Genomic DNA, 26,708 nt, shown 5'->3' with positions numbered 1-26,708 from the left:
TTAAAATAAATTCGTGAGCACGTATAGAATATTTTCGGCATTTTTTCTTAAACCAATAAAATATGAATAATGATTAAAACTTATGCAAAATACATCCTATTTGCAAACATTGACGATATGGCAGATTAAGCTAACTTGATTATCTCAACATCAAGAAATAAAAAAACATGAATTTTAGAGAAATTTTTAGTTACCTAGAATTTTTTTTTATTATTTTTTATCTGAAGAATCTGTAGTAGTTTAGAGACAACTTGAGTTTTGCGGGCGTGATTATGGAAGATTTTCGCCGTGTTCATAAAAAAACGAAAAAAAAAGTTACAAGAAGACCGGTGGAAGTCTTTCCAAATTACAATCCCACTCACTCGCAAAGTCAAACAAAGAATCATAATTAAATAATAAAGAGAGACGACTCATGTCCTGTGATTAATATTTCTCCTTCACAGATCGAAGAATGTATGACATTTAAAATAAATACATGTCGGCGGTGAATATGAAAACGCGAACTATAATAATAAATAAATATATGTATATATTTCAAATAAAATGTAAATCATGTAAAATAATTTATACAAAAGTTGCAAGAAAGCAAAAGAACAAAAAAAGAAGAAAAAAAAAACAGAGATTATCTCTACTTTTTTTGTAATTGTAATACAAACATCTTTGGTACCAATTTAATAATAAAAAAAAAGCATGAAAAGAAACTTAAGTGAATAAATAATTAAATGATTAAAGCGAAATAAAAAGTTACTTTGGCAAGTATATAAACGAAGTACAACATGAACTTCATACATTTAGCTACCTTCTTAATTACACTGAATAAGTTTTTTAATTTCATTTATCATTATATTATTTAGTTGTACTAATATATACGCATACATTTACTTGCAGACATCGGTTACATGCCGTTGTAAGCTATATGTAATAAACGCTTTGGTTGAATTGCTTTACAATCTGAATTTTTAAAATCTCTTTTTTGTTGCACTGCTTTGGTTCGATTCTATATAAGGATTAAGAGATTGCTTTCCTTCTTAATTCTTAATTAAGGATAATTAATTATAAGTTATTGGAGGGCAAGTTTTAAATTCAATTTGCTTAAGTTTTATGAGTATATAAAGGGGAAATTAAACATATCCTTTGATTCACATCACATTCATTTCAACATTGCGAAGGAATGCCTTGAGTTATGGAATTTTCCAGTACTATATGACAATCATCTAACGGTTCCAAGATTTGTATAAGAAATGTCAATAAATTTTTACGCTTAAGAAAACTGTCATCCTCATACATTTCTTGCGTAACTTTTGTCATAGCCATGATTGGTATCATACGAGTCAATAAATGTTCTCTGCATATAAAAAAAAACATGTGAAAAAATCTCAGTTTGATTAGACTGATAATTTATTTAGGCGGAATGTGAGAAGTACTTGTCTAAATTCATTTCTACGACTCTTAAGGTTTAAGTTCAATTTTTACAAAAGTAAAATTGTAAAAAGTTTGTTTGTTGAACAGAAATGGAAGTACGGAAATACACCTTACTCTCGCCGATTTAATTCTTTTAAATTGCATGCAATCTATAGGAATAATGAGTTAAATATTAACTTGATGAGTTTCAAAGCAATCCTTCTAAGCTATGTAAAACAGAATAGAGCCGAGAAGCAGAAGATCGATCTTGTTTCCACAATATCTGAAGTCAGTTCATCAGCTTGATAAGTAAAAATACAAAGGATTATACTAACGAAACGTTCTACGTCAAATGTTAACGGTAGCTTTGAGACTGTGCGAACTTGTTCGCTCTTATGTCGCGCTCTTCCTCTACTCCATCGGGTATCTTATATGTGACTATTCAGTCGCTCAGATATAGTTTGAAAAAGGTGAAAGAATAACTTTTATTCCCTAGCACAAATACTTCTCACGTCGCCCAACTTTGAGGAGAAAATCGATTAATTACCTTAAGCTTAGACACATTAGCAATTGAAATTTTCCATCTTTACCTAATGTGCTTCCAGCATTATTTATTTCATCTACCAAATGTATGTAGTAGCGCCATACAACACTTAATTCGCGACGCTGCTGCGAACTAGCCCCTTCTTCATCGATGGATAGGTCCAAATTGGAACTTAATTCATTCCAGTGCTGTTGCTGCTCTTGTTGTAAATATTGTTCAAATTGTTCCTTGATTTTAACTTTTGAAAAAGAAATGTTTTCATTAAAAAACCAGAATATCCGTTTATCAACTTTTGATGATAAAAACTTACTAAAATAATCCCAAACATAAAGGTTACGTCCGAAAAAACGCGTTGAACGAAAACCACATAAAAAAACATTTTCCAAACATTTTACTAAACCATTATCACCGCATAATAAATTTGTTAAGCTGCCCACGTTGCGATCTCGACTGGGTTTATAGTGCCATTTAACTATAACATTAACACAATTGCCCAATTTGTGTTGAATTTCAGAAGGCGGTGGCAAATCCTGACCACGCTGAATACTTGGGCTGCGATTTCGTGGGGGAGTACGACAAGTTGGCATTAATTCAGTGTTTCTAACATTTACTGATGCCCTTTGCCCAACCAATAAACGTTCAGTGGAATCATCATCTACTCCTTTGCCAAGCCAGCGGCCGCATGGAAATCTAATGAAACAAAATACAATTCAGTGAAGAAAAGAAAAAAACAAACTATTTGATTGTACTTATAAGTGTGACCGGTTACTTCGTTGCGCATGACCACATGTTCTACAAGCCACTTATTTGCTGGGCCAGCATTATCGTGACCAATGCGCATAGTTGTTAATAGACCCAAATTTTTGTACTAAAAGTGACATTAGCGGATATTGATATTAAAGAGAAAATTGTGTTAAAAGTCATTTTAATTACATGAAATATAAATTCCAGAGACCCTTTAGGTATTGGTACACGTTGAGTTTCATTTAGAGTTCCGGATATAATGATCCAAGCATTACTGGAGATATGATATGAGCCATATTTACGTGATGGGAATATTACAACACGATAGGGAAGTTCTACAATTTATTGAGTTTATATTTCAATTAGGAAGGATACATAGTAAGATGACAATGGAGTATGTAAAAAATCGCACTTACTTGTTGTTGGATAAGTGTTTGTGAAAGAGAAATAATCGACTGTGTTCAAACTAAGAAGATGGAAGAGAAACTGCTCTTTCTCGTCTTCACATCTCAAAAATGCTGATCGTTTATATAAGGAACGTAAAAGAGCTTCGTCGGATAATAAGGTGCGAAAATGTCGCGATAGTAACTTCTTTTCCAATGAGAGTCGTACCCAAGCTCTTGTGTAACCAAATTGTGTCTTAATATCACCCAAAGCCATCACATTTCTATCAATAAACATAATTTGTAAGCGCGCATACCGAGAATTTAACATACCTTGAACTTACTTTACGTCAAATTCCAAAGATTCAGGCAAAGGGCACAATTGTTCTAATCCTACAAATTTGTTCGGATCCCTTGATCGACTGCGGTTGGGACTATGGGGACTTTCTATGTCTGTTTGAAAAGTCGACAAATCTGAAGAGAAAAAAAAGAATCTAGGGTTTAAGAAAACTTTAACGGCTAAACGATTTATATGGAAACAATTTTTTTTTTTTTTCTTAAATCACTTATTTCGATGCACGAATTTTAATAAGAGATGATTTCTTTTTGTTTTCTTTTTTTTAAGGTTACATGATAACAATTGTTACCGATTGTTACCGCGATATGCAAAAAATCATTTGAGTTATTTCTGAGAAAACTTGAGCATTTCTTTGTCGCCAACGATCAAGTAAAGAGTTTTCGATAGCATTGATCTATTTTCTTTAGATGCTATTGTTATTCGTCTCTTAAAAGGAATTATAATAAATAAGAAAATTGTATTGGGTCGCGACCGAATCTTTTATACATACCCATCACCGTGATTCAAAAAATAATTAAAGGAAAAGAATTAAATTTGCATACGTTAGAATATTCGGTGGGTGCAGCTATCTTTTTGATATTTTCAGCATAAAGTGGAAGTTTATATGACGTATGTGTTATACTTTATGAGTAACCAGCACAAGACATCACGAGTTTTTATTATATAGGCGTGTGAGCGTGTGTTGGAAGTTTGCAGGCGATATACTGTGACAATCTTTACCACAGATACTACAAGACTGTGCAAAAGGACAAATGGACATTTGAAAGGACGGCCATGCTTATGGGGCTTTCATAACTTGCTTCTATGCATTCGATTTTGAGAAAAAAATGAGATTATGACATACTATAAAATTGAATAGGAGTGACCGATTTGAAAGTCGTTACATGAATAAGCTGCAGGGTGGCGGTAACTAGTTAATAGCGGTTCGCGCCTCGCACTATTTTACATTAGAATATGCACAGATAAATCCCTTGGCCTCGGAACAAATCTTAAACAGCTGCCATCTCAGACCAGTTTATGAAAACTGCTATGTTTTATATAAAGTAAGGAATAAAAAGACTTGGAAATTTTCAGTTTTCGTAAGTCTTCTCACACAAACCAATGTGACAGATTTCAAACTGCTATTTGGAAATGGCATGAGAAAATTGATTTAATACTTTACAATGATGAAGATTGTTGTAAGGTCTATTCTACGTTTTACGTATGAAATTGCAATTAATATATCTCAATAAAATAAATAAATAACGGTTTGACGTTTTAATTCAGTACTTACAATCCATACGCTTACGCATAACATTCCAGGCTAAAGCTGGAGCAGATACGGCATAATTACTGGTAACTTCTACCTCGTTCCCGCTAGCGTGAAGAGCTTTTGTTGAAATATTCGTTGCACTATGAGTGGTAATGCTACTGTTGCTCACAGAGCCTTTAGCACGTGCTTCTTGTAATTCTAAATAGGCTTGCAAATGGGTCCACAGCGCTGATTTCCCCTGTTTGCTTTGCAGGCCATGTGACCATATTTTCTCCAATAGGTCACACAATGAAGCAATTAATGTATTCTCTTCAATGCCGTCACTATTTTTATTAAGGCCCAGTGATACTGCTTCCGTTCCCATTTTTTCTAATAACATACGTTTGGTTTTTGATTTAATATCCTGTAAAAGAAACTTTTTAGAAGTTCATATAGAAAATTTATTTCAAATTGGGAAAAAAAAATGCTTATACGATTTACTTTTAATAATCTTTCCACAAACGTCCAATTAGCCTGAGCAATCAAAGCCGGACTCAACTCAGTTGTGCTTAAGTTTGCCGATAATCTATTTAAAGCATTACTTGAGACATTTGTTTTTTGTTCCAAATTGATCTCTTTGGCACGCCATTTATTACCGTTTTTTACACGTCTCAAACTGCTGCCTCTGAATTTTGAAAAAAGATATATACATATACATGTACATATATACGCACATACATACATACATACACACATCCATATCTTTTTATATATATATATATACATATATATATATATATATATATATATATACATATATATATATATATACATATGCAAAGAGAAACACATGAAAGGATCACACACATACACTTATTCGATGAACTGAAACATGCTCAAGGGGTTTACATTTGTTCTAAGTTATTCTAAATAAACACAATGGACTCTAAAAAGTTTTCATTTTATTAGGAATAATAATAATTGAAAGTAATTGTTAACATTTTGTTGGTAATTAAAATCAATATACAGTAAATGTGTTAAAAGATGTCTTTTAATTTGTTTATTGACACAATATAGTTTGATTTCTTGAACAAAAGAAAAAAAAAAGAATATAAAAGATATATAAGAAAACAATGAGGTTAATCGAAGACCGTAAAAAGACCGATAGTTAATAATAGTAAACAATTTTTCTCTATTTTTTTTTTTTTTAAATAAATCGGAGAAAGCAAATTAAATAAAAACAGACAACAAATTTAAGATGATATATAATATATATATATATATATAATATATATATATAATATATATATATAGTGTTAAACATTTCATGTAGGTGTATTCGATTTTTGCTAATAATATCGTTACGTTTACAAGTGTTAAATTTTTTTCTTTTCTCTTTTTGAGTAGAATTCAAAATGAGTGTCAGGTTTAATCGCGCGTAAAAAGCTCATCTACATTATAAACTAAAATGTGTAATTGTTGTAAACAAAATATTATGAATCTACCTCGATGCACATTCCTGATTTAAGACGTTTTTATCCAATACGGGGAAGCTACGAAAATAAGCCGCACGATTGGAAAGTATTTCACTTGGCGGTGTTACTTCAATATCAACACAATTTAGGCGTTTTTCAAACAACTGCTGAACCCCGTGGCTCATTACGCACGGTTCATAGCTAGTAGCACATATCATATTTTCACCGTGACGTTTCCTTATTTGCACAAAATAAAAAAAAGAAATAATACAAATAAAAGATCAACTTTAAATTATTATTCATATTCATTCTCGTTGCATTCCATTTAAGCTCACCTTAATAATTTTACGCGTTGATCGAAAATTTGTAAATTAGTATCTGGTTCTTTGTCCCAGACGGAGAGTATTTTGTTATCGACTAAAGTAGCAAACATTTGAGATTCAAGAAAACGTGATAGAAATGGTTTGTGATGTTCTGGTTGATCTGATAGAAAAGATGATTTATCAAAATTTTGTAAAGTTTCACGATTCGAAAGCCACTCCTCTCGATCCTGATTTGGATAGATGACAAAAAAGTCATAGGCAAAAAACATGTGTACAAAACGATTGAGGAATATTTCACGTAACGCAATGTTTATGCGTAAATCCTGATAGTATTGCTGTTCAGGTGTTAGCTTTGGTATAATTGCTTTTATTTCTTTGCTAAGAGACCTTGTTGGAGACATTGTAACGGAGATGGGAGTAGCGGCGTCAATGCATTCACCACCAGCTACCGGAGATAAAGTTCGGGGCGTACCCTTGCGTCTTAGGAAATCTGCAATGCGTGGCACATGGTCAATTTTCGTAGGATGAGCAATTAAAGGTTGATAGTGTAAATTGTGATGGGTCCCAATATCAGGGGAGCCTAATGTATAGACCGTTTCCTGTAATTGTTGAAAACGATCCTTGCCCCTTTTAGCTGCCTGTATGCCACTTGGTAATGTGCAACTGTTTATCATCACATCAAAGTCTCTCGACGAATATCCGTTTTTTAAATTTGGTTCGTGGGCGCGATCACGTTCTATTTCGAACTTGTCTAGTACCGATATAATTTCAGCCATAAAGTCCGTTTTATGTGGAAACGCTGGCAATTCTTCAGGCAATTGTATAACCTTTCTGTCGATATCTAGAAAGCAAAGTGCCGCTTCAGATCCTATCTTGTTTGCTGCTTCGCACTCAGCATGTAAGCCCATAACAAACGGTACCGGAGCATCCAAAAAATGATGTAAGGCAGCTGGCAAAATAGGGGCATATACATGGGGCCATACAAATGGAAACAGAATGGATGTAATGCATTCGCCAACAGTCATAAGCTTTTGATAATCTAAAATAAGAAAAGAAAATCACATAAACGAGCATATTTGTGCATTTAATTTAATTCACCGTTTGATCGTAATAGAACTTGATTTTCTAGCAAGACGCAGGTAAGCAATTGTATAACGCACTCCACTCCCAAGTAAGTAAACAATAAACGCAAAGGAAAATCGAGTAAAGGTAATTCGCTCGTAGGATCTGGTCGTTGCAAAGTCAGAGCTACAGCTGATAAATGTGCTTCCTCCGGAGGCAGGTATATACGTATTGATTTGCCTGGCTGAGGTAACATTACTTCATACAATATGTTGTAGACATATGATTCGAGACTTATACCTGGTCCGGGTTGACGCGGAAGGCACCTAAGCAAAAAGCATTGGACATATCAAATGTGTATGCAAATTTTAAAAAAAAAATGTATTTCAAGAGGCTACACACAGACTTACTTGTACAAATTTGTGAGAAATACTTCAGCTGCAAATGAATACGGTATCTGACATATTAATGAAATACTTTTGGCAACGTAAAGTTTATCCTTAGTAATATCATAATAACTTTGTGCTGATTGGGGCGCTTGACCTGCCACTTTAAAATGACGAGGCAAAGATCGACTCACTGGGCCATCTTTAACACGCGACAAAGAATGCGATTGTTGGCCGCTTGATAATTCCGTAATAAACATCGACTGCAATTATTCAAATAAAAAAAGGAAACATGTTCAAAAAGTGCAGTTATTTACCTGTAATGTATGCATTGCGCTACAAATATTACGATTACGGATCTCTTCATAGAAGACAAGACTAAAGCCGTAACACCGCTTGCCATCCTCACGTGTTGTTGCAAAAGAATGAAACTTCGGCTCAATATTATGTTTTTGTGTACGAAAGCGTAATCCCTGAGGCAGTGAAAGCTAAAGTGCAAATAAAGCAAATAACAAGAGTATAAATAATCAAATTTTATCGTTTCATTATCTGCATCGTCTGAGAAAACGGAACTATGCGGCCGTATTTAAAATCTTACGGCTTAAAATAAATTTTTTCGATCAATAAGTATAAATATGTAGCCGAGAACATTTCGCAAACTGAAGAGCCATCAAATATACTAATTTTGGTTATTCATTATATGCTTCTATTATTTCTTATAGATTTTTTCCTTTGAAAATTTAAATCGATTTTAAAAAAGACTGCTCAGATACTGTGTGCTGCAAAGTGGAAATGATAGAATGTTAAAATCAGCGTGTGTACGAAATTTCATATAATGGGGCAAATGGGGCAGAACGTTGCCATTGGTAGGAAAACCTAAATAAGGGCTTCATATTCTCACCGGCTTCAAATTTATGAGTACCCCCCACAATAACTTTATTTTTTAATGTATGATATAATACAACGGGATTGTCCCATTGTGTGGCTCATTTTATGTTGGCGTTCAGATATATAGGATTAATAGGTTTCAGCCCTAGGGTAATAATTTTTCTATAAATAGTCGTCCGAATATACTAGAGAAGAAAACTTTGAAACTAATTGCCCTATTGAAACTTGTGATATATATTTTTATTTATTGGTTTTCACTGCCGTTATTCTCCCCGTGCACTGCACTGGCCCCGAGTTGAAAAGTGACTAAAACTTGATAATATGCTGAAAAGTGAATTTTCTAAATAGTAGAGGCGTGATATGTATTCTCTTATGTAATAGCCAACAGATTTTTTTTTTCAGAATTTACTTTTCCAGCTTGTCTTTACGTGTATTTACTTCGCCAAATTTTTGTAAAACAATCCGTAAGTGTGTAACAGAAGCATTGTAGATTCCTCCACTGTTTTATTTTTGTTTAATTTACTGCGGGTACAATATAAGCACAATCGATTCATCTTTCAAAAGTGCCTATCAGGGTAACACTTTACGGAAACACACTTATCACGGAAGGATCCGACAGAGCGTGTCAAAGGAAACAAAAATTATTATCTCATGGCTCTGTTAGAGCCACCATAATTAATGACACCTGTTCGTCCCCAAATTCAACAAATGTCCACTCTTTCAACAAGCAACTGCTCTTCATAGGTTCTGAAATATCAGAACTCACATTTCCTTCATTATTTTGCAAAATAGCTGATGCTGGAGATGAGCTTCACTTTACTGTAATAGGAGTCGGATAACTGCATTTTAAAAATTATTGAAGTTTGACATAGGGACCTGAAAAAAGAACACTGGAACCGGGACAATAAAAAAAACACAACAACGAACCTGAAAGCTCATAATTGAAAATTTCCGCAAAACTTCCGATAGCTTTAAAAGTATTCAATTTCAAAGCTGCCCGCCGAGGAAGAACTTTTTCTTACTCAGGTCCGAAACCTTTCCGCCTAGTATTAAGCAAAATGCATAAATTTTATAGTGGAGGACACGACCTATTAAGAATTAAGCGGATAATTTACACTACCTAAATTCGTTTTACGAATTGCGCCTTAAGAAAAAAAAGCCAATATCTAATTTTATTGGAAACAGAATTGTTGGAAGGTAAGAAAAGACGTTTCAAAAAAATAATTTGATTAAATTGAAATTGCAATCTACGAACTTTCTTTTAATTTAAATATTTACTTTAATTGAAATCTTGATCAATGAAATTATAAAGTAAGCTAAACAAGCTAAGAAATATTTCTGTTGAAATCATTGACCGAATTCGCCTTAAAAATTAACTTTTGTTCGAAGAAAACAAATGCAAAAATATAATGTTTTTCAAATTTTCAAAGGAGCCCATGTAACGCCTTACCGAGAGGAAGATATGTGTGTGTTTATACGAAGGGAATAAAACCGTTAACCACTTGTAACTGAAACCACTTATCAGATCCACATGAAGATCGCAGCGATCCTCGCAGCGGACTGACTCCTAATAATTGTGTGTAACTAAATTTGAGATAAAATTATGTAATTAAATAACGATAAAATAATAAGTTCATCAAAATTTTCTGGTAAATATGTATATCCCATCCGGAAAGGGTAATTCATATTTTCCATTAATATTTCAAGCATTTAAATGAATTATCCTAGGTTGAGAGCACCAAATTTTATATTAAAGTGAAATTTTAATGTACATGAAGTCTATTAAAATTATTCATTGGTCCGAAACTTTTAAATATGTACACAGTTAGCTAACAAAATGTGACGGCGTCATTTATTACGTATATGAAATAGGAAAGAATTATTAACATAAGCACATGAATTTGTCACGTTTGTCAACTAAATAAAAATGTAAACAAAGCGGGCAAACGTAGTTAGCATAAAAGTTTTTTCCTTGATGATAGGGTATTGTATGAATAAGTTATTCACTGAAAGTATACACAAATACATACCATACATATGCCATGAGCATCAAAAGGATTCCAGGAAACATTTTCAGGGTAATGAGCCAAAGGTTTACTTTTATATGCCCGATCCAAGGGACAGCAATGCAAATTATCACCTACGAGACAATTAAGTTTATAAAAATAATCAAGAAACCTGCAGTCGGTGATGCCCAATTTTTTCCTACACCACTACGCCTACATACACATTTTAAAATGGTACAGGATATTTTGTCATAACAATATTTATCTATCTATCTAAATATTTATCACGTCAATCGCCATGATAAAGCGTCTCCCACATTCGCTTTTATAAAGAAAGTTAATCAGTCCGCCAATCAGAGTATTAATTATAATTAATTATAGCGCGGATATACCAAAAATTTGTAATATTGGACTTTTTAAACTTATGAGCGAAGCTAATATGTTCTATGCAATGGTAGTGGTGCAGACTGATTTTTTTTAACGATATATCAATTCACCTGTAAATCGGTCCGATTCTAAGCCAGTATCGAAATCTAAACCACATATTACGAAATAATCAGCAAAACGTGAAAACTGGGGATCACAATCCCGCTTTAATTGACGCAATTCTATCAAAGTTGTCGCATCGTTAAAGCCAGACAACGAAGAAGTTAATGATGGCGAAGGCGGTGATGCGGAATTATCACTTTGATTTGGCATCATTGCACAACTTATATCAATGTTTCCGCTATCAATAAATTTGCCTCTAATTACAAATGGTACATTGCATGTCTGGCTGCCGTTGTTGTCATTACTGCAACTAAGTGATTTCTGCTGCTTTTCGCAAAGCGTTGGATTAGATCTTGTTGACGTGGATATTGGTTTGGATGGCTTTAATGTCGCCTCGTTCGGATTTTTCAGGACTAAATTGTTTTCAATACCTTTGTCCCCATCATCCATAGAAATTACCACTATGCGTGGTGCTCGAGATAGTCTTGAAAAGAAATCTCATAAATTTTTTTATATCTTTCATACGTGTTTATGCATATATACGCATATACTATTCTATATACATATATATATATATGTATATATACACATAGGAAAACGAAAGCCAAGCTTTTCTATCAATCTCAAGGACGCAGTTTGTTCCCTTTTTGTCACTTTTCTCCAATAAATGAACTTTTCACAATTTTTTGAAGTTCTATTAATTTAGTTTTTTATTTAACGGCTGCAACTTTTTCTGCTTTACATGAAGATTTTATATTGAAAACCCTTTTCTTTTAATTGATTATTTTTATTTTAAAAAACAAGGGTGCTTTTCTTTTCCATTGTTTCTCATGTGCAAAGTGGTTTGCATTTCTTTTCAAATAAGAAAAATTAATAGGGAATTTACTTATGTCGACTTTGAAATATGATCAAATTAGAATTTTATGAACTATATTTATTAGTTGCACTGAGATTAACGAGAAAACTTAAAATTAAAAAATATTTCGAGATATCAATAAAGAAAGAGATCTTTTTACTTATTACTACGAACCGATAACAAAACATTCCGCTGTTAAATATTAGCAGCAAAATGTTCCTTACATGCCAAAAAAACAAATTCCTCTTGGTTGCGTGAAGGTTGCCATATTTTATTTCAGTCCAAGCATTTCCAAAAAGCTTTTAAGGATTTTCTGTATATTTGGTAAGATGTTAAAAGATCTTATATTAAAGAAATAAACAAACACACGGAAATAATCAAGCAGCTGAAGATTAGCTTTCGTTTCGTTATTCAGCCGTTTTTGATAAATAGCTGAACACTCAAGCGAACGTTAAATTTTTAATACGTGATTGCTTCCCAGATTTCACCAGTTTTAAGCTTATAGGTAGGCAAAACGAACAATTAAATCATTTGAGACACAGATGTTTTATATTTGTTGAAAAGCGAAAATCAGCACAGTTTCCTGCGAGTAATGTATTAAAATATGAAAAAAAATTAATAGAGTGAATGACTCGATTTATTTATGTATTTTTTTTTTTTTTAAGAAACTACATTTAACAACTCCGCTTACCTCAGGTAACGTTTGCTAAAAAATTTCTTAATACAATTCCAGCAAATACTATATCTCTCTCGCGCGTCTGTGAGATGCAATGGTATTGGTGTGCTCTTTGGATTTTATTATAGTAAAAATCTTTCAATAGAACCATCCACTCGAACCCAACAGTTTAGCCATTTTTTTGATATAAATTAATGATTGGCTTTAAAATATAACGCAACGTAAGTAAATTCACGATTTTAACACGATGTAGAAAAACTTTCTCTTTCTTGAAGCTGTGTGCAATGGTATTATACGAACACGATGACATTTTCGACATTCCATTTTTGGTAGGTTTACCTATTGATTTTTATGCTTGGAGAACACTACTACATCTGTTTATCTCTTTATACGCATTGCAATTACTTAGCTCATTACAATCAATTATAAGTGGGAACATTTCGTTGGCAACATTCACGTAATAAAATTGTTATGCCCTAGAGCATACACTCATTGTAAATAAACGCTATGGAAGAGGTCAAGAGAACAAAAAAAAAAAACTGAAATGAGCATTCTACTTAGAATGCAATATATTTACTATACCTGCACCTGGGTGCATTAGCGCTGAAGTAGAAATGTTTATGCATGTGCTTGTTTAAGAAATTAAATATATTAGGATAAGTATCCCAATATTGAATTTTTGGTGTTTTGTCTTTGACCGTTTACTTTTATTTGTATTTACTTATTTTATTTTATTTTACTTTTGATGCCAATTCTTTATAAACAGATATTCTCGAATTTTCTCTACACAAATGAACATACGTATCAGCGTCTTCCATTTAACACGGCATTCGTAAGTAGCGGCTTCAATATAACATGATAGAAAATTTTCGAATATTATAACACGTTTTCGATATTAACCCGATTTCAAAAAATCGAGTATTTTTTTGCCATAGATTTTCGCTGTGATTTTTATTTTATCGTTAATAGGGGGATTTTCAATTAACTGTTATCTTTGGTGAAAATTAATTTTTTTGATCCTCATTATTAATTTTTGTATTTTATCATAATATTGAATTTCATACCTTTACACCCAACACTGAAGGATGGTGAGTATACTCAGATTACCAAAGCGTTTGCAACGCCCAAAAGGAAGCTTCAGACGCCCTATAAAATATATATATTCTTTATCAGCATCAAATTCTGAATTGATTAAGCTGTCTGTTCGTCTGTGTGGGATGTGTTTTTGACACTCCCGGTCGCAAAAATGAAGATACGGGAAAAAAATTTACTAGAGACATTGAAATTTTTGCATGCGGGTTGAAAATGGGCTAAATTGAACAGAGTACAAACTTGCAGCGGAGCGTAAGTTGAATGCAATTCTCTCTGTCTCTTCAATACTCGCAAATTATGAAACATAGAAGATTAAAATTTTCCACATTTACTTAACGAAGAATTCGCCTATTTATGTAAGAAAAAAAAAATCGGCCTTACCGACACAGTTACAAGTGATAAAATTTTCGTTTTTTCAGTTTTTTACAGTTTTATGATAAGCAATCATAAGATAGCAAGACAGAAAATGGTGGACGCCACGACCTGGTGGATTAATTTTTTTTAATAAAACCAGCGATGTGTATCAAATAAAAAAATTATTTTTAATGAAGTAAAAGGCGAAACATAAATTTTGTACAATTCACTTTTTTATGACAATAAATAAAAAAAAGGATGGGGCGTCAAAGATTTGAATGGTGATGGGAATGTTAGATTCGACTTAAGCCGAATATAACATTCTTACTTGTTTTTATATAATTTTATTTAGAATTAAGTTATACTTTATTTTTCAAATAAGTCTTTAGCTTATAATTAGGTTTGTGGTTTTTTTGGCCGTGTTTTATGATTAGTCCAATCATTTGGAGTGACAAATCGATGACGTCCGCTAGCGCCTAGGAAAGGAACTGGTGGCAAAAAAAACGTTCTTCTTGGCATCGGTCTAAGTTGCCGTTGATGCATCATGGGCATTACCGAATAAGGAGGATATGGCGCTGGCGGAGGAAGCTGGTGAAAGCCGGTCTAAAATTAAAAAAGCTTTGTAAAATATAATCGCGAAATCGAATTTTTTTCAATACACATACGTAAGGAAACGGGCTTCCTGCTGGTAATGCTACTGGTATGGTAATAAATTGTGCAGGCAACTGAGCATCTTTATTTGAAATGCTCAGACTTTTATGTCCACGATCGCGTGAGCTGCTATGATTTCTCCTAGATCTTGAGCGATGGCGACGACGCGGTGAGCGAGTGCGTGATCGAGACTTGCTCCGACGACGACTTTCACGGAAATGTCGGTATTTACGTTCTTTGCTTCTAGATCTTCTAGAACTAGATGAACGATGATAACGTCTTGGAGATCGATATTTTCTTTTATATCGAGGAGATTTAGAATGCGACTTGCGTTCTTCCTTCCCATAAAGACGTCTCAAACGATCACGTTCACGAACTTCATCACGAAAATATGGTACCTTTGAAGTCTTTTTATGAAGTTCTGGAGGCGACTTTGATTTACTTTTGTTTTTTGAGAGGTCTCTCCCGCGAATTTCATTATGGGAATAAAATGATTTTTTTCTTTCGCGTGACTCTTTAACATAGCGTGAACAAGTCGGAAGGTTATCAAGAGATTCAGACTTTCTAAACCTTGTTTTGTAACCGTCTGATCCTCGACCAAGAATCGACTTTCCTGGTGGTTCGCGGTACCGTTCAGGTGAGGTAGATTCCTAAAATTCACAAAAATATTTAAAAAAAAAAACAGTTTAATATTGACATTAAGCGTTCATAAAAATTGGGAACATACACTTGTTGTTCTAGATATATGTCGTTTTGATTCCTTTTGTTTTTCGCCAACGCACTCTGAATTTTCTTCGCTGTCTCTACGATCTCCGGCCGGATTAGCAGTAATATCAAGGCGAGTAAACAAAGGTTTAGAACCTTCTCCTAAACAAAAACAAGAAAAATATTCACCACATACATACATACAAGAGCAGTCCAAGCACATAATATATTGATAAAATCTTCTATTGACACAGTAATTTTTCTTTTTAATTGCAAATTTCATAGAATTATGTTTTCAACACAATTTAATATATTAATCCAAGTTTTTACATTTCATGAAGAAAGATTTTATTAATATGATTTTTCTTTTGTCATATAATTAAGCCTAAAGCTTAATTTATATGTTTATTTATATTCCATATCGGCTGATTTAGAAAAATAAGTGTCAATAAGTAGAAAAAACAATGTATTGAATTACGATTTCTCTTGATAATAATAATAATAATAATTATAACAGTAGTAGGTAATAATAATTATATATATTGGTATATTCATATATACATTTATTTATATATACAAGCTTTTCAAGTTAATGAATTGGCAGTACATTTCTTTCCGTAATTGTTAATTAAACGAAAGAAGAATGTTGGAGGGCATGTTGCTGTGTTGGTGATGTATCTTTGTTGGCGCCATTATTGTTCTTATTTGCATGTTGATTGCAGATCACATAGGGAAAAGTAGGGACTAGGGTCAAACTTTTAAACTTATTTATACCTTAGAGTTGTCCGCCAAAGATAACATTTTAGCTGCAACGTATGCAGATCATAGGCTAATAATATTATACTTATTTGGCGGTCCCATTAAAGTTTTGCTTGAAGTCAAAGATATCTAACCAGGACCTAAGTTTATTTGAAACCATTGGAATATCGTAGTAAGAGAGCAACAATTTTTTCTCGTACACTTGTAGAGAATTCCATTAAAATTGTAACCAAAGTAGGAAAAATAAACAAATTTTTCGATACAAGCTCTTTGATTTGTTGGTATACAACAGTAAAAAAATTGAACTGTTACTAATGTATCAGTCGAAGCCCTTCTTAATGTTGCATATCTCAAACGCTTTAAAATAATCCGTAGTGTTTTGGCTATCCCATGCATCAACAATTGAGTTCAGTGTTTTTTGTCCAAGTATCTAAATAAATAAACATGCTAGTCGCCCATGGAAACTTTTTTTTTTTTTGTTAAGTGCAATGAATTGGGAACATCGAAATTATATAAAAATTATATAATTATAAGCTACGCTACGTTTATCAAGGATACTATAAGTTTGCCCGGTTGTATGCAATCCACAGAGGAAGGAACTTAAAGTAGATAGTGGAACTGTCTTTTATTACACCATTCACTTCAGAATTAATCTCTGAATCGACTTAATACTGTTTGTCCGTCAGATGTCTGCCCACGTATAGACAGACATGCCTATGGATCGAAATTTAGAAATATTTCAATGAAATTTGGTACACTGACATGCTTTGGCGTAGAGGTCAACGCTAAAGAAAATGGATAGAATCGAACCATTTTTGCGACCGCTTTCCAGCAGTAAAATGTAACATGTTGATATAGTAAACGAATATGCAAAACTAGGATGAAACGAGACCATGTCTTGAATATCCTCCTACATAAAGGTCCTTACACACAATAAGCCTTAAATGACAACCAGATATAATTTCTCGAGTATTTGATGCCAAAAATTAATCCAAAATAGTGAAAGGATGTAAAACATTACTACGCTGGGCATGGAACGCATTTGTTTGTTTTTCAGACTAATTCCATGTCAGGGTAGCTGTGGAAACTAGCCCTCTATATGCCAATAATTTTTGCATACTATCGCAGAGAAAATGTATATTAAGCGTAATGGTGTTGCATACTTAAGATGGTCTTGCACAACTAAAACACTTTAACCTGTTTTTAATATAGCGTAAAGCTGGATTTAATTCGCATCTGGTTTATTACGAGTCATATCTATATGTTATCACGCTGTTCCAGTCGGGGAACAACATATGATTTGCACATTATCGCCGGAAAATAAGAAAAAAATAAAAGTAATAATATGTACTTTAAATTGCTACAACTAATGAAGTGGTTGCAAATCACTTTTTCCCATATAATATTGATTGAAGAATAAATGTTGTTGCTGGATATATGCTTCACATATGTTTTGTTGTCGTCACCATGTGATTGTTGATTGATGTTCATGGGCTGTTATTGCTTGGTTACTTACATGTTGATTGTAGACCAATGAGTTGATTGATATGTTGAGAGGTATTACTTGAAGATGGCACATTCAAGATTATTCCTTTTTTCTTTGTATTTGTTTATGTTGATTGTTGAGCTGTTGATCTGTAAACTATTAATTTATGCAAATATTTTCTACAGAATCCAATTAGCGATAGCGCAATTCAACTCAAAAATTAAAATAAGTTAAAACTGAAAGCGTAGAAGCGATAAAGTGGCATTAAAAGAAAGTTTGAAACAATCATTCCGTTTTGATAACTACGCGAATTAAATGTAAGTTGAGCACAATTTATAAATAATACATTTCGCGTGCACAAAGAAAAACCGATATATTTTTCCACCCATTTTAAACCACGATCGAAGCATTCTCTCTAGACATTTTTAAATGAATCATAAGACAGTCAGCTGTTCAGATAATCTTATTAGGTGACCAAAGGTATCAACTATTGTAATTATGTAATTGATTCCTGCTTTTTTTGTATTCGTTTATACTCATGAAAACAGAAAAGATGATGCAGAAAGTAATACACGCAATGCAATAAGTCAATAATGAGAAACGAGAAAATTTCATATGTACACTTTTACCATGACTTTTTAGTCGAACTACTTATTCGTTATTTTATGTGCAAATTTACATGAAGTAAGTCTGCGATCAGCTGTTAACTAGATATGATCACAGGGAAATTTTTCAGCACATCAGAAATCCCGAAAATTAATATTCAGAATTTAATCGAAATACCGATTTTCATTCAATTTGCAGCCTTACCTTACCAATGTAGAAAACTTTCTTTTCCCGGCTTGTTCGTAAACTTGCGTCACTAGGTACTAAGAATTCTTTATAATTAAATACACGCCAGATTAGTTCGTTCATTTAAGAATTAATAACAATCCTAAAATAGTAATTCGATAAGTACTACATTTCGTATCTACATAAACATATAATATATTTTGCAAAAACCCACTAGATTTACGCACAAAAGACATAATAGACCCACACATACCTACTAATTATATATTATACTAAGAGAAAAATTAATATAAAGCTTTACTAACTTGGACTACGAATAAATTAACTATAATGCCCGTTTGACTAACGAAGTAAACATAAATTTAAAAATTTTTAATTTTACAAATGAGAGGGATGTTAATTTTATTATTTTGTTTAAAAAATTCAAATAAGCGAATCGAAAAACGTCTAACGCACACGTATTCTCGAGCACAGCGATATTTTAGGCATTCTAATTTTCCTTGAACTTTTCTTTTATCACCAAAATTGATATTGGCGAGTTACACTGTGACTGTTGTTCCGGAATGAAAAATTTAAAATAATGTTATAAAAATTATGACCAGAAGACCCATCGTCCTTTCTTCTAAGTAGTGAAGAGACAACTCAAAAGGCCAGAATATGGCCTTACGAGCGAGCCGTTCATCCACCCTGATATTATAGGCATTGTGAAAGAAAGCAAACACTTCACATAATCCGCTCACAAACATATTCAAAACAGTTTAAAAAATAAAAAATATTTGAAAAAAAAAAAAAAATATATATATATATATAAGTATCGATCGGAAAGTTAATGCTTTAAACACGCTTTAGTTTGAGACAACGAACAAACACATTCTTTCTAAACGAAGTAAAAGTTATAAAACTTACTTAAAAAACCGAAAATTGCAATACATTTTCATTATTTACATAATTAGTTTCCTAAAAGCAAATACGGGCGCAAAATCTATCAGCAAATGCGCGCTCGCCAAGTTTGCCAAGTAGTATACCGAAAAACCACTTTGCTAACCTAATACGTTCTGTAACTTTCCCACACGTCGCATTACTTATGCCATTTTCAGTAAATTATAAATAAAAAAATTTAACAATTTTCCATAAAATTTTATATTATTACTATAGTGAAAACTCGGAAATGTGGAAATGATAACAACGTCAGTTATTCTATCAAGATCATTTTTGCACAAAATATTTATATAGTACTAATATATGCATCGAGTTTTAAATTGGTAATTGCATATTAATTCAGTTTTCTAGTCAATTTCAGGGTCTTCGGACGGAGTTGAATTAGTGCAAAATATAATGTGTAATGTGTCTAATGGACACTTCTTTTTTTTTTTTTTACTTTTTTATAATTTGTGCAAAAAAGCAAATTTTACGGAATAAATATTACATACATACGAAGGAATGAAATAAGATTTTTTTTAAGGATAAATCTGTAGTTGCGACATTGATACAAGGTAATGCCGCTTTTCTTGATTACGCGGCATATCATGTCGCGCACTTTTGAAATGCATACCAACAAGAGATATTCACCATTTTACGCCAATTAAGGCTATGGCTAATAAATGAAAAATTATTTTAAGCAATTTTATTGTAATCATCTTTTAAAAGAGCTTAATTGAACGAGCTAAATATATTTTAATTTTTTTGAAAAATTGTATAGCGTCCTTCTGAGACAAACGTCATCAAGTAGTGGTAACAGTACCTAGCAGTATGCAAAGGCAAACCGCGCATCGTAACTCGTTTCAAAGCTTCTCACGACATAGCCCATATTCCAAGTTTACGCAAATCCGCAGCTTTACTTCACGTGCTTTTGGCCGCGGATTTCAACTTAAGATCACAACATCTTAAATTTTAATTGCTGCTAAAAAGCAAAAAAAATAAATTTTTTTTAATAATAGGACGAAAAACTTAATTTTTGATTTGAAAGCCTTCGTTGTTTTTGAAATATGTATTATAGTGTAAAGTTTTTACAATTTACTTAACGAGTGTGGATAACATGTTTGTGTCACCGGACGATGAGCATAAATGTCATAATTTTTTAGTGATACGCGAGAGCTTACTTTACTCACAAGTAAATAAACTAAATTACAGTAGTTAAATATTCTCAAATTTTTCCATTTCGCTACATTTCAACTACTTAATGCGTCAATGATCCAAAATAAGTTTCAATAGTTGTTTTTCTCTATTCTAAAACTTTCTTTAATTACTGCAATTGTGTGAAGAAAGCAGTTATTGTCTGAGCAACAAGTGGTAGACAGTTTTTTTTCTTTTTCAAAAAGCAAGTACTTCAGTAAGTCATCTTTTTATGAATTAATTAATTAATACTTTTTACTGAGCAGACCTAAATCTCGTATCATCTCGAAAAAAATATGTAAAAATCGCATTTTTTTAAAACATTTGAGTTCCGTTGATTGTAAGTAGAAAATAACAAAAATGATGCGTCCTACACTCCACAGTTCAACTGACTATCAAAACTGTTGTTTAATTTGAACTCATGACTTTAAATTAGAATCTTTTCTAAATATAACCTTAAAGGCCCATGAAAACTAAGTTTTTTTCAATAGTTTTTCTTATCAATTCAGAATTGAAATCGCAAATTACGAACCGTATTTTCCCAAGTAAACTTATGGCTATTCGACTTTTGAAAATTGACAATGAATTTACTAAGGGATGGAGGTACCAAAAAAGGTCATCTTTGTCAATTGCGAAATTACACGTTCACTTAAGTTCTTGTTAAAATTGCAAACAGATAATCATTTTTATTCTAAATACAGCATAATTTACTCCAACTTTTCTACTCTAGAGTTATAACTACCAACGGGTTAATTAAGTTTTACTAATGCGATAAACAAAGCCAAATAAAATTTTAAAACACAACTAAAAAACAATTTTTACAGCCTTAGGATGAATTTTTAGGGCCCACCATCATCTCACACGAATTTATAAAAATTAAAGATATTATCAATTGGTAATCAATTTTGCCAATTTTATGACAAACAAGTGAAAACTATTTATACCAAGTTTTACTTCAGTCCATATCAAAAGGTAGAAGTTAAAAATCACTGCCTACATCAACAGTGGTTTTTGAAAAACAAAACGTACTTTCTTGGGCATCAAGTATAATTGTATATTACCGTGACCATGATCACTATAACACATCTGTGTAGATGAACCAACAGACCGGAGAAAGAATTGTGTACATTCGAAATAGTAGGCTGAGCAATTTAATTATTCATCATCAGGCATATATTATTTAGTCTTTCACGTGTACTTCGATGGTGGGTATAAAAATATTGTTTAAATCACTAATGATATGTATATAATAATAATTTATAAAACTTTGGCTTACCATGCAAATAAATGTTGATTGTTGTTGTTCTTATTTTTCTGTTGAAGCCACTTGATTTATTGGGCATTTATTAAGAAACAATTGAGTTAAACGTGAAACTTTGATGTCTAAAAATTTGTTACGAGTATACTATGAAAACAATTACCATCTCTGCGTTTAATATAAATCCGGTCATTTAGTGATGCTCGTCGCATTATTGCATGTGGTCTTCTTGTAATGCAAGATTTCGGAACATCTTGCCGAATTTCTATTTTAGTTTTACGAAGCTGTGTAAAATCTATAATTTTTCCTGATGAGTCCATATGGGCACGTTGTTGTGTAAAATAATCGTTTCTGCAATCTGCAATTTAAAATGTTATGTGAAGAACATGTACTCATGTACCGATGTACAACTAACTTCCGCAATATTTCTCCAAACTTTTATTAAATACTACAATGTACCTTTATCTTTGTATTACCATATATATAGCTTTTCACTATTTTGTGTATAATTTTTACACACGATCCACAGAAAATGCTTCACTTTCAATAAATGCATATAATACCTGAAAATTCCCATGGAATTGTATGCTGTTTAACATATTGCTTGATATTTTAGTGTTGCCAGCACCATTTAAGCATATTTTAATTTTTTAATGAAGGTAATCACACATGGAATGAAGCTACGCTTTGTGTTTGGGTCTAGGAATAAAAGTTAAAACTGATTGCTTGCTTCCACACTAAGTGTGCTATTGTAATTTTTGTATTAACTTCTAACGTTTTGCGACTCAAACCATAAGTTAGTGGTTTACGAATACATAGATTTGTTTATTCTTTCTTATAAAATGATATAGTAACCAAGCAAGATTTTTATTGTGTCAACTATTTCTTACTTAACTTGTGGGAATATAAGTAAAGCCTCATTGTGTGTTGATGTAACCAAAAAATAAGGATTCGAAGTATTAGGGTAAATAAAAAAGACTTGTGTTCGTTTTCCATGTGAGCACATGGTTTATTTACCAAAAGTAATGAAAAACAATTTGTAAAATTTCCATCTATGCGTCAGTAATATATTACATCTAGCGTTTCGTTCGGTGTTAGCGAAGAAATAAAATAAAAAGATAATCGTTAATATTCACATAATTGAAGAGCTTTTCTGTCATAAACCTTTACAATAGACTACTATTTCGCGAAATATGAGGAGTTTGCAGATGCCTATATATTAATCATACCAATAAATTATCTGCAGCAGTGTAATATGGGGATCTAATTTCAAAATCTGGCAGCACGAAAATCAGCGAAAAATTCAATTAATTGCATTATCGTTTTGAAGCAAATTTTAAGGTTAAAGTTTGCAAAACGTGGTTGAATTAAAAGTTCATAATCATGCTCGATAACTTGTAATTTCGCGTCTTAAATTTCGAACGGCATAGTTCAAGTGTAATCGTCTTCTGACTTCTGAAAACTCGAAAACATATTTACACAAAAAACCAAATTATGCTGGCAACTTTGACTATGCCAAAAAGAGCATATTAAAATGGCATTTATAGCTTAATTGAAATTTTGGCGACAGTAAAATTTAATTTCCCTAGAACATAAAATAAAGCTCGGTATAATTAATTCATTTAGTGTGGTTAAGAGATTGCCTCGTAAGACTTTAATTTTATATTATTTTTTAGCGCTCTTAGACACAAGTCGCTGCAATTTATTTCCTTACGGAAGTTGAGGACGGGAAGAATCATGGCTGGCGGAAATGCGCCACGCGTAATTCAGGTGACCAATATTGCCCCTCAGGCTACAAAGGATCAAATGCAAGCGTTATTTGGCAACATCGGAAAAATAGAAGAGATACGTTTATATCCTACAGTAAGAGACGTCTCTTGTCCAGTGACATCTCGTATATGCTATGTAAAGTACATTGACAGCAACTGCGTCCCAGTAGCTCAGCACTTGACAAATACGGTGTTCATCGATCGCGCTTTAATCGTAATACCCGTTTTGGCTATACCGGAAGAGTATAGAGCTTTAGAAATGTCTAAGAATGGAACTATTGTACCAGGTTTGCAAAAGCCAGATTCTAAATTACCACCCGAAGTAATCAACCGGATCGAAGGCCAATCACCGCAGCAAGTAAGTTTAAGTTGAAGGTATACGTGCATTTAGGACGTATATTTTAATTTTTTAGGTTATTAAAACTTATGATCCCAAATTGTTAGAAAACAATTTGCCAGAGTATCCGGCATTACCTTCTTTTTATGACACCCGCAAAATAGAAGAAATACGGCGAACTATAATCGTATGTGATGTGAAAAACGAATGGCGTCTAGATGATCTAATGGACTGCTTTCAACGCGCTGGCGAGGTCAAGTATGCTCGTTGGGCCGAAAAGGACAACAAAACTTATTGTATGATTGAATTTTGCGAACAATCAAGTATTATTAATGCTTTAAAAATGCAAGGTCAGGAATTCAAAAATGGCTATTTGAATATATACCATTCAACGGATGCCATTATAAAGCCTGAGGCGAAATCGAACGAAGCAGCGCAAAAAGAAATCGAGGAAGCGATGACTATTGTCAAAGAAGCGCAGAATATGATTTCAGCCGCAATTGATCCAGTTATTGGTATGCTGGCCAAAGATAAAAGAAGACGATCGCGTTCTCGGTCGCGTTCTCGTGACCGTCGCACAAGTCGGTCTCGTTCTCACCGCTCGAGATCACGAAAACGTTCTCGTTCGCGTACTAGAAGGCGGTCGCGTAGCAAATCGAAGAGACGGACTCGTTCCCGTTCACGGCGTTCGCGATCGCGGAAAAGATCGCGCTCCCGTAAAAGATCCCGTTCTCGTCGCAAAAGTCGATCTTGTTCGCGTTCTAAGAGACGATCACGCTCTCGGGATCGTCGTAGCAAACGTTCGCGTTCTCGTCATCGTCGCAGCTCTTCAAGATCCCGTCGATCTCGTTCACGCACAAAACGTTCGCGGTCTCGTGAGCGTAAACGCTCGCACCGCACACGTGAAGAAAAACGTTCGCGATCATCACGTTCGCACAGCAAAAGGCGTTCACCATCGCCAGCATCTGTGCGTTCACGTTCCAGTCGCAGCAAAGACATTGGTCTGCCAAATACAAAATCGACAAACAATATATCGTCGTCGTCATCATCCTCATCAAAAAACCGTTCACGCACTCCAGCTGATCGAAAATTGAAAACTATTTCTGAAGACATGGAGGTTAAAAGCACTAGATCAAGCGCTGATTCCAAGTCTCGTAAATCTGTCAGCGTTGAAAAATCGGATAACATGGATATATCGAATTCGCCGTAAATCTTAAATTTCATATGATTTAGACGATATTTTTCTTCTTCGCTTTCGCAGATTTCATTCAAACGTAATTAATTTTGATGAAATTGATCTTAATTTTTAGATAATTAGTACCAATGTATGTTCGTAATGCTTACATAAAAACTTAAGTCGTAAAGATTTATGAATGAATCAACTTTTAACTAACAAAATATAGCAACATTTTTGCATAAAAAGTATGCAAAGCATTTGCTGCGGGCTCTCTTTCCAACACTTTCCAACACTTCTCGAGACACAAGCAAAATAAAATTGAACCATTATTGTAAAACGTAAAACAAATATTTTCATTTAGAAAAAAAAACGCTATAAAAATTCCATATAAATGCTTGTAGATACGGCTACTTTTTCTTGTGATTGAGATTTGCTGCGACAAAATTCATTGCTTTTTGATTGAAATCATTAGAAAAAAACTACTATAGGGTGTTTTTTATCTTACTTTGTTAAATTAAAATCATACTTGGGACATTCGATGTACATCCGTTACTGTTGGATTTTTGTACATTTGTCTTTATTTGATTGTTTGTGTTCTGTGCTTTGTATGTTTTGTTTAGAATTTTTAATTCTCTCCCGTTCACTTTCCTTGTCTATCTCTCTTCTCTGTGTGTTTCTTTCTCTAATTAAACATTTATTATTTTGGTCGCAATCTATACTTTTTTGGTTGCACGCTATACTTTTTTGGTCGCAATCTATACTTTCTGGTTGCAAGCTATACTTTTGATTTATAATGAGAGAAACGAATGAGACCCTCACATATCAATGAAAAGAAAACGAACAAAAAGAAACACAATTATCAGATTAATAAAATTAAAGATGAAGAAAAGAATTCTCATTTATAAATGTCAAATAAACCTACAATTTTTAATTCATCTTTCAATGTTGTTTCAATCTCTCAGGTTATTCTTAGGCAGGTGATTTTGCATCTTAAAATTTACTTTGTTACGTTGATCTAAGAGCAGCTGCGCCGATTGCCAATCTTTTCTTTGAAATTGTGGGATTTTTTAATGCCATTAAGAAAGTGGATAATAGACTAGAAGTTTTTATTACTTAAAATATTGACAATTATCAAAATGTATTTTCACTATAAACTGAAAGTTTCGGACAAATTAAAAAAGAAAACATACCGTCCAACCGCTGGACAATTTTACAAAAAAAATCTCGAAATGAAAATTTCGAAAGCTTGGTTTTAGCAATAATTCGTTGCGAAGTAAAATTTCGATAAATAAGCAACGTTTTTTTTAGTGTTGATGCAAATCACATCAGATGTCATTTTTCAAATCGTTTTTATTTGTTTACATTGTCAGTGAATGCATATTTCTTAAGAAACT

The 26,708-nt window shown here is 32.9% G+C and overlaps 3 protein-coding genes across 6 annotated transcripts; 1 reads left to right on the top strand and 2 right to left on the bottom strand.

Moving 5' to 3' along the window:
- Positions 1-683: 683 nt before the first annotated feature.
- LOC119631459 (DENN domain-containing protein 5B) lies at positions 684-12,348 on the bottom strand. 2 transcript variants are annotated; one of them, XM_038023680.1, is made up of 16 exons: positions 11,299-12,348; positions 10,826-10,935; positions 8,225-8,395; positions 7,932-8,170; positions 7,558-7,847; positions 6,472-7,498; positions 6,167-6,373; positions 5,163-5,346; positions 4,704-5,097; positions 3,417-3,546; positions 3,106-3,356; positions 2,879-3,024; positions 2,695-2,813; positions 2,256-2,635; positions 1,949-2,183; positions 684-1,345 (listed from the first exon to the last, which is right to left on the bottom strand). In XM_038023680.1, exons 1-16 carry the CDS (start codon positions 11,738-11,740, stop codon positions 1,156-1,158), a joined length of 4,515 nt encoding a protein of 1,504 aa, XP_037879608.1. In that variant the 5' UTR covers positions 11,741-12,348; the 3' UTR covers positions 684-1,155. The 2 variants fall into 2 exon arrangements, with proteins under 2 accessions (XP_037879608.1, XP_037879609.1); XM_038023681.1 differs by having other exon boundaries at positions 4,704-5,085.
- A 2,171-nt stretch (positions 12,349-14,519) lies between these two features.
- LOC119631484 (female-specific protein transformer) lies at positions 14,520-22,577 on the bottom strand. Of its 3 annotated transcripts, none has more exons than XM_038023738.1 (5): positions 22,491-22,577; positions 22,195-22,389; positions 15,647-15,786; positions 14,934-15,569; positions 14,520-14,871 (listed from the first exon to the last, which is right to left on the bottom strand). In XM_038023738.1, exons 2-5 carry the CDS (start codon positions 22,349-22,351, stop codon positions 14,665-14,667), a joined length of 1,140 nt encoding a protein of 379 aa, XP_037879666.1. In that variant the 5' UTR covers positions 22,352-22,389; positions 22,491-22,577; the 3' UTR covers positions 14,520-14,664. The 3 variants fall into 3 exon arrangements, with proteins under 3 accessions (XP_037879666.1, XP_037879667.1, XP_037879668.1); XM_038023739.1 differs by lacking the exon at positions 22,491-22,577 and adding an exon at positions 22,447-22,489; XM_038023740.1 differs by lacking the exons at positions 22,195-22,389; positions 22,491-22,577 and adding an exon at positions 22,050-22,180 and having other exon boundaries at positions 14,521-14,871.
- A 740-nt stretch (positions 22,578-23,317) lies between these two features.
- On the top strand, positions 23,318-25,980 carry LOC119632267 (probable splicing factor, arginine/serine-rich 7). Its single transcript, XM_038025091.1, has 3 exons — positions 23,318-23,638; positions 23,708-24,158; positions 24,214-25,980. Exons 2-3 carry the CDS (start codon positions 23,769-23,771, stop codon positions 25,345-25,347), a joined length of 1,524 nt encoding a protein of 507 aa, XP_037881019.1. The 5' UTR covers positions 23,318-23,638; positions 23,708-23,768; the 3' UTR covers positions 25,348-25,980.
- Positions 25,981-26,708: the final 728 nt, after the last annotated feature.

The sequence above is a fragment of the Glossina fuscipes genome, unplaced genomic scaffold (assembly GCF_014805625.2).
Source record: "Glossina fuscipes isolate IAEA_lab_2018 unplaced genomic scaffold, Yale_Gfus_2 1, whole genome shotgun sequence".
Taxonomy (NCBI): domain Eukaryota; kingdom Metazoa; phylum Arthropoda; class Insecta; order Diptera; family Glossinidae; genus Glossina; species Glossina fuscipes.
This window is presented reverse-complemented; position numbering and strand designations above follow the sequence as displayed.